The 9033-nt window shown below is 39.7% G+C and overlaps 1 protein-coding gene across 1 annotated transcript in view; it reads right to left on the bottom strand.

The window, feature by feature from the left end:
* Positions 1-9033, bottom strand: part of PARVB (parvin beta) — a 50226-nt gene that overhangs the window by 31366 nt on the left and 9827 nt on the right. Inside the window, exon 3 of the mRNA XM_035888531.1 lies at positions 6267-6337. Coding sequence (XP_035744424.1) covers positions 6267-6337 — 71 coding nt within the window. The remainder of the gene's footprint in view (positions 1-6266; positions 6338-9033) is intronic.

The following is a 9033-nucleotide window of genomic DNA, read 5'->3' as shown; positions in this document are numbered from 1 at the left end:
GTCATAGAAGATTTAGGTCTTCCATGACATTTACAGAGCAGACTTTCAAATACTATCTGAAGTTCAGCAGAAATTATAATTTGATAATTAGATGCCATTACAGTTGCTATAGGAAGAGGTCAGATTTCCCAAAGTCCTCAGAAGCTTTGTTAAAGGAAGACTCGGGATGCTAAACTATTTGAAACCATTAATAAACATTTTATTTTGTCTGTCCTGTGCTGAATGGTATTGAAGTCAGAATCTAGAAAACGCCAAGGAATTAAAAATAAATGTCTGGAAGTACCTTCTAACATAGGAGCCAACATCCCATTTCCAAGAGTGTAGGTACATAGGAGTCACAAAGCGGCTTTGGGTACCGGGTATTAAAAAAGGGAAATACTTACACTATGTGCTACTTAAATGTTTCAGAGAAATTTAGCACTGAAAAACCTTTGGCAAAATAGTACATAAAAGACATATAAATTAAACAAAGTCTAGCCATAGTTATTTTATTATTTTAATAGTTCAGCACCTGAATGAAATAAAAATATCCCACAGAACATTCTAACTTCTTTAGTATTCAGACTACAACTCCAGCTCTGCTAGAAAAAATGAATTTTCAATTTATATTTAAGAAAAAAATAATCCACTTCTTTTTTTTTTAAACAGCCCTTGAAGACTGGCAAGTGCTGTAATTAAAAAACAAACAAACCAATCAACCCCAAAGATCTGTTGTCCCACCTCTTGATTTCCTGACTGTGTCTTAATTAGGAGCCTAGGAAAAAATCTTTCTGCAGAGATTTTTTTTTTTTTTTAAACTTTTACAAGGGAAATAAAGCACTATATTGCTTATTGAAATGATGAACATGCAGAAATACTTTCTGACTTTGCTTACGGAAAGTCAGCTCTCCAGTTCTTTGTAGTTGCTCCTTCAATCAAAGAGAGAAGCAGAAAATATTCAACAACTTGAATGCCTAAAAATTCAAACAGCTTGATACAGGAACAGGGCACTTGGTGGGAAGCAGACAGAAGGTGCAGACAGAGAGCTTTTCCTGCGCATGGAAATACGCCTAACTCTGATCTGTCTGGTCTCACACTCCTCTACCCATTCCTTCATTTCTGTGCCTGCACTTCATACATCTGCAGTTCAATACTGCCTTTTAAGCTCGGGCTACATTTGCTGCATTAAATAGTGTGTGTAAGACAAACAGTGCAGGACTGAAGAAGTGCTTTACTGCAAACCCTGTTCTCCCAGTGTCAGCCCTAACACCGTGCCTCTCCTTACATGCAACAGCTGGTGAAGCCACCACGAGATCCCGCATGTAGCTAATGATCCTCAGTGCACCTCAGCTTCAACTTCTGTTCAGTACTTGGAGACTCAAAAAAAACTGGCATGCAGGTACACAGAAATGTTTGCTAGGTCACTTGTCACACCTTCGTAAAAAGGTGGTTTTCTATAGTCTTCTATAGTATCTGGGATTAGCAGCATGATTTTAAAACTTTAATACAATATCCCCATACCCTCAAAACCATGCCTGCCTTTTCATGCATATCCATACTCATATAAAACACCTCTGAACTGTATCAAATGCTCAGACACATCCGTTTGTACTTGTAAAATTTCCAGCGCTGCTTTAAATTCTGACATATCCATTAATCGTACCATTTTTAGGACAAATGCATACGCCTGCTTAAATGAGCCATGTTGCATTACTAAACACTGGGCTGAAAATTGAAATTTGCCATGAGGCAGACAGCTGAAACAAGAGAGTGCTAGAAATCTAGAAGGACAAATGAGTCTGCCTGGCCAATTTGTTTGTTTTGTTCATGCAAGATGGGGTTTTACATCAAACTTCACCAGCTCGGTGAAGTATTTTTGTTCTGCAGGCTGGCTGCCTCCTATGGCGGCGAGGCACATTCAGAGTTTATCTGCAGAGTTCAAGGGCATAAGGACTCCACAGTCACAGCTATACAGTAATGAACAAAATTAAAAACAAAGACAAAATACACAAACACAGCTGTCACAACAGGAAAACAGGAAGCTCGGTCACCAAAAACAGCAAAGAAAGAAACCCCCGATTTTGATGACCCTTTTCCCCCCTGACTTCTGGGAGAACTAGGAAGCAGAGATCACATGTATGAAAGCTTAACTGGCTTCAGGGCTGGGCATGGAAGTTAATATTAAAAAGGCCTGGAAACTATTGACTAAGCACAAATCACTGGCAGCCTGTAAACGAAGAGGAGGCTTCTTGTTTTCAAAAGCAGAGACCACAGAGCATTTAGGAAGCACAGTGTTGTCTGGTCACACGTGAAACCTTACCAGAAGGACACCAGCTTCATTTTGGTTTTTTCCTCACCACAGTGAATTTTAAAAATCCATAAGATTAGACACGGAAAAAGGGGATAATTTCTAGGGCAGTGAATGATTTACTACAAGTGTGAAGGTTTATTCATTTCAGGCAGCAGCAGTATTTAGATCTGTTTTAAGTTTAGATGAGGCTTTAAGGGTCAAAATTTGCTGCAGTATCAGCCGATGTTACAGAAGTCTTTGCAGGGAGGGAAAGTATCTTGCAACTGTGACTTGCTGTCTTTTGTCAAGGCAAGGCGCTTACAGATGGGACCCAGTTCTTGCAAGCTGCTGTTCTAAAATTTTGGATTCAATTAGTAGAAGCTCTTCTTCATACTTTTCCTACTGAAACACATGAGAAAACCTTAGGAAATCTGTCAGTTATGTGAAATCTTAAAATATCTTTTTAAGTCTCTGACTCAATTCCTACAGCCTATTAACTCTAATTATGTTTAGGATGACAACCAGCAATGAAGCTGTTGAAACTTTTACCCTTCAGCCATATCTGAACCAGATCAAAAAAAAAAGATTCCTTCTGCATTTACACCCCATACACAAAGAAACACCCATGAACAACAAGGAAAGCACACACAGATCAGCCTCCCTTTTTTTTTTTTTTTTAAAGTATTCAAAGGAGAGCTAGAAGAACCCTCAAACACTCTTTACAATTAGTGACACGGACCAACTGAGGGAATTTAATATATTAATGGAAACTGAATTTTAAACACATGCACAATAACATATAGACTAGAAACTTGACTCTGAAGTACACAAGAAGAAACAATATATCACAGGACACCTCCATATCCGATCATAAAACAGTCCAAACTTGTAATTCAAATGCTTACATTAAGTTAGTTGTGCACTTGTCAATTGGCAAATATTGGGCAATGAGTAAAAGAAGGTCACACATTTCAGACACCAGAAATATTTTGTGAATAAATTATTTATATATCTATAGTATATATCATTATATATTTATTTATATATAAATAAAATAACTCATCTCTCTTTCCCCAATCTGAATTTTCAGCTTTAGGTCCATTCAGCCATGCACCAAACTGTGTTTGATTACATACAGAGCAAATGAAGTGAGGAAAAAAAAGGCTGCTGGCTACAGAGGGAACTTAGCTGAACACTTCATACTGACAAATTGTGGCCAACTATTTTTAGAATACCATCCATGATGATAACACACAACACTTTGTGGCATAATTCTAGTTCCTGATGATTTTCATATGTGCAAAAGGACTCAAAGCAGGTAATTTAGCATCCCCAGCTAAGCAGCCTTCAACAAAGGGATTCACTGTATATTTGGCTTAATAAGAGTACAGAATGAGGCTTTTTTGGTTTGTTTTTTTTTTTTCCTGTTGGTCTCCCCATGTTACCACAATGCTACACAATCTGTCCCTCCAGAGTTACAACGGCTCTGTCAAAATCACTTCCAAACGCTCACACAAGCTTGCACTGATCAATCCATTATGCATATAATTCCTATGGCATGAGGCTAGCAGAATTTAAAAGAACATTTTGTGGAGACAAAGAGATATTAAAGCAGTGTCAGCAACAGATATCTCTGCTGTTTCTTTGCAGTGAGATCCATTTACCCAACTGCATGTGACTGACAGAACAGACACACTCAAACTCAATGATGGCAAACCATCGGCATGTCTAACTCCGGTGTTGAAAGAGATTTGGGCTGGCACCAATGAAACTAAGTCATACTGCCAAATTTCAAAAGGCATGAGGCTCTGTTGCTGCTATTGACACATTCCTCTCTGAGGGGAAAAGAGAGAGAACCACTTTAAACTATTGAAACCTCCATTTTTCAACTCCTCACTCCTTGCTAGTCCATGGAGATCTTTCGTTTCAAGCTCTGTGGGGCAGGCAGTCTTTTCTGCTGGCTGCTGCTCTATAGCACTTAGCACAGCTAATTTTCACCCAGCACTGGGGCTCTTGGAAAATGTCATTAACCACTGAAGAACAGAAAACAAGGAATTAATTGCTTGGTTTTTTGCATTATCCAAATTCTGTGGCATAAACCAGGTTTTCCCAACACAATTCAAACCTCTCCCCGCCTTACAGATTCCCACCAATATCGTGTCAAATATTTCTCTACCTGAATCTCTGTAAAAACTCAACTGCTGAGAGGTATGCAAATGATTAGCAATTACCTAAATTACATAATTTTCAAGTAGACACTCTACAGGACACATCTCTCCTTTGAGGATGATCCCTAGGAAACAATCTCCAGATACACGCTACTCCCTGCACCAGCTGCTCCATCCAGTTCAATTGCCAATACATTACTCTCTCTTCATGCAAGTGTAACCTGGCGTAGTGAACCAGAGCCTGGTTCTGCAATGCACTGCAAGCACTCAGACACATTCTCGAGTGCTGCTCTAGTCCTGATTTTCACTCCTCCTGAAGGTTTTCAGGTTTTTAAACTGAAAAGTATAACCTTGCTAACTATGACATCCAGGAAAGACTCACCAACTCATATTAAATTCAACAACAAAATTCCCAATTTAAAAGCAATTCTGATTTCAGTATTAAGTCTCCTGCACCACAGAGTGCATCTGGTTCCTTCACTGCAACGACTCTGGTTCAGCTGAATCATTCATGATAACATCACTGCTCCACTAGCAGAGAAACCACAGCGCATTTTGAAAGAGCGGTGCGATACTGCTGTACCTTTTGAGAGAATTAATGGATTTAGGTACTAACAAAGAAAGAATGCGCAAATTCACTTAATTTAAAACCAAAATGTATTCCAGGTGAATTAGAATAACAAAGAAATTTGAACACAGCTCCTTGCTAAACTCAGTTTGATGTGGTTTTGTAATCCTAAACATGTTATTGCAGTGTTAATTATGGATCTGGTTTTGTTTTAAAGGCGTACCAGGTGAGCAGTCCGCTGAGGCATTCTGTGAAGCGCATGTGTGCAGCCAGGGTGCATAAGGGGCCACAGCTCAACTCCCTAACTGGAGACAGTATAAGTTATCCAAAGTTTTCAGACCTACCCAGCTATAGCTGCGTTGTTGTTTCTAACAAAAATAATTTTTAAAAGTAATTTTAAAATAATAAAGAGGAAGTGTAGCGGGAAGTATAACACAAGCACAAATGCTTTTTGGAAAGAGATTGTGTTTGTTCAGAACTGCCATCCCTTCTCTTCCTGCTCAAGCTTTCACTCTGTTAACCTCAACGACTCACTGCATAGAAAAGATTCTCCTAAATGCTTGTCCCTCAAGCTCAAATCTTCCATCATACCTGGCAGAAACTATGAGCACTGCTGAGGCAGAAAGCCACACTTCACATCAGCACAGCTGAGAACACCATTGTCAACACCTTGGGCAGGTGTCTCCAGTGACAATACAGATTCAGGACATCTGGCCCCTGCCTCAGCACACAGGTAAACTGAGGACTTTTCTTTAAAAAAAACCAAACAAACAAACAAACAAACAAAAAAAAAACCCCAAGAGAATATAGAGCTAGAAGAATCTCATTTCCAACTTTCCTGTAACACCAGAGGTGTCCTTGATGTCCCCTACCATGCCCATGCTCATTTCAGTCCCACTCTTTCTTCTCCTGAAATCTCACTAATGCTTTTCTAAGCTCCTTTGCTATTTTCATAAACACAAGGAACCTAGGTTTATATGCAGTGATTCAAGCTAAGCACTGATCCTCGCTGTGATAATCACAAGGATATAAATGGACAGTGGAGCTTTACTCCATAACTACCATGAGCACTCTGACATTCAGCCTTTTCTTATTTCTCTTGTTGCTGCTTTTAGCCTTACCTTGTTGATGACCTCAGTTTTCACCAATATACTTCAGTAACAAGTTGTTATTCCTCAACTGTGTTCTTGGTAACCAGCTTGTAAATGACTCCAGCTCACTAGTTAAAGACTTGAAGAAGGACAAAATAGTGATTTCCTACCTTGATCAGCTCTTTGAACTTGGGGTCTTCTTTTGAGTTCGGATCAATCATAGTGCGTTCCTCATTCTCCTCTGTCCAAGTAAAAAGGGAAACTTTAGTGAGATCCACTTCAAATGTACACTGCTGAAATACTGCAACAATTCCTAATCATGAAGTGGCCTGTCAGCTGATCAAGAAATGACAGCGTATAGTCATCATCTTAGCAAGGGAATATTTGATGATCAAAGTGTTAGGCATTTTGAGACACAAACAGAAAGATAACAGCCCTAACTTCCCTAAAATAAAGATTGTTTCCACTGGCTTTCCCCAGCTCAGACCCTGCTGTATTCAGAATACTTCAGGAAAATCACCATCCTCTATACTTTGTGAGCACGTTAATATTAACATGCCAAAAAGTGCAGTCAACTACTTTTCTCCCTCTCCTCAATTTGCATTTAATTTCTACTTGAAAACACCTGTCCCAAATTACACCATCTCAAAGATTACAGCAAGCTTATGGCACTACACTCAGTGCAACTTCTGAGACTTGGGCTGACACTTTGTGCCTCTGCTCTCTAGTTCCCTGAAACTCGGTCACACATGTGGTCCTGAGTGCGTGAACTCCTTGACCTCTGGGTAAGCTAGAGAATGAAAATTACCCCAATTTACAGCAGTTGTATTTGTGCACGGGGGAAGAACATAAAACAGATTTCTCAGGTGTAAAGTTTTCTATTTCTTCTGTTGCTGGGAGATGGAGAGATGTGATAAATATTTTCCGATGGCCAGCAGGACAACCACAAGAGACATGAATATAAAGATTAATTTTCAGAAGGGATGATTTGATACAGAAATGTTGGTAGCAAAATCAACTTGAGCTCAGTAAGGCTAACAATCAAACAACCTTGGGCAGAATTATCTTCACAACAGCACGCAAAGACACATGCATCACATGCATGCTTATATGCTACCGTAGAAATGGATACCAGTATTTAGGAAGCAGCTGGATCAAGTCTCATATTTTCAATTCTGGTGCTTGCTTTCAAGTAGCAGACCTCTCCCTGCACGCTTCATTTTAGCTCTTTGAGTAGCCAAGCAGGAGCTGTGATCTAGGCTAGATGTGTTCCTTTCAGTGGAGAGCAAACCCTGGCTACTACATGACAGGAACACAAGGAAGGGTGACAGCATCACAGCTACGCAAGGAGATCCACATCTCTTCAGCTAAAACAATTTTTTATAAACCCCATGGGTTTATCTTTAGTTGAGTCTAGACAGGCCATATGGAATCCTATTTTCCTATTGATTTCTCAATTCTTTCCAGCACGACAAGAAAGGAGGGGTTTCAGCATGACCATTGGCCAGGCTGTTGCCACACTTCCTAGAGGAACTCTAAAACCTGACAATGACCAAGCTACAGTTGACTCCCTATTGCAGTGCCAGACTTCACTGCTGTCAGATGGGAAACATGACACTTGCACATCCTAGACACAAGACATCTAACTACCTGGTTACCTTAGACTTCACTCAGACATTTGGGTTCAGCATTTTCCAGGGCCCTTTATCTTTATTAAAAAAAGTAAGACCCTGCTATCTAAACATACTTGACAAATTTCCACAAACCTACAAAAAAACATGAATTCTTTTGCTACTTTTTTCCTCCCTGTTCCTTTACTTCCTCATTACTGCCTAGGATGAGTCAGGCAGACTAGTCGTAAGGAAGTGACACCCACTACAGACCCAAAATACTGCTAACTGAAACCCTGAACAAGGTTTGACCCATAACAGTATTCATCACAGAACTTCACTTAAGGTTTACTGGTGGTCAAGTCTTTGCATGACAGGCCTTCAGGAGTGGTCCTGTATCTTCTGAAGTCATACACACCTTTAGTGGTACCCCGAAGAAATCACTGGAGACATTCCTGATCCATACATATGCACAGAGCAATCAACACTCTCCCACGTCTCTGAAGAACAGTACTTTGCGTTTCCCACTACTCTTCTAATCAGAAAATCTAAATGACTAACACTTTTTTGTTTTTAATTTACTGTTTTATTATTTGTCTCCATGACAGCTTGCTTCAGCTAATTCCATAGATTAAGAGACATATGGCCAGGAAAGAACAAACTGTTTTATTCCAACAAGTTTTAAAGGCTTGAAACAGACACACACAGACAGAGACAACAGGAATTTTAATATTTACCTTCTTTCTATATAGTATTGCTTGTTTTACACACTTCTATCCTAATCACATTTAATTACTGTTTTCAGCAGCCTAAATGCTCATCTGTTCATTCACTATCATCAGATCCCATTTTGCTGTACTGTCACTTGCAAAGGGGCAGCAGTAACCCAAGGAGGAACATGGCATCCACTAGTTAACAACAGTGTAGTATGTATGTTGAGACAAGGCAGTCTAAGGGTTCCACAGGAACCACGACACACGCTTCTGCTACAGGCTTTCTGTGGGTTGGCCCTTTTGCACTTCAGTTCCCCATCTACATATGTGTAGAGAGAAAATACCACTTCCTTACCAGAGAAGGATGTTTGAGATGCACTTGGCCAACGCGGTAATGGAACTGAAGTAAATCTTAAGCAGACAAATTCAGCAGTATTTTCCATCTAATTCTATGCAAACCTCAACTTACTATCTACTTTCAGGATGATCACAGAAGAACTCAAGTTCTAGAATCATAGGATTGTTTAGGTTGGAAAAGACCTTTAAGATCATCAAGTCCAACCATTAACCTAACCCTGCCATCCCACCACTAAACCATGTCCCTAAGCACCTTA

Source organism: Egretta garzetta, unplaced genomic scaffold (assembly GCF_000687185.1).
Source record: "Egretta garzetta isolate BGI_Z169 unplaced genomic scaffold, ASM68718v1 scaffold81, whole genome shotgun sequence".
Classification (NCBI taxonomy): Eukaryota; Metazoa; Chordata; class Aves; order Pelecaniformes; family Ardeidae; genus Egretta; species Egretta garzetta.
Note: the sequence above shows the minus strand (reverse complement) of the source record. Positions and strands in the feature narration are given on the sequence as shown.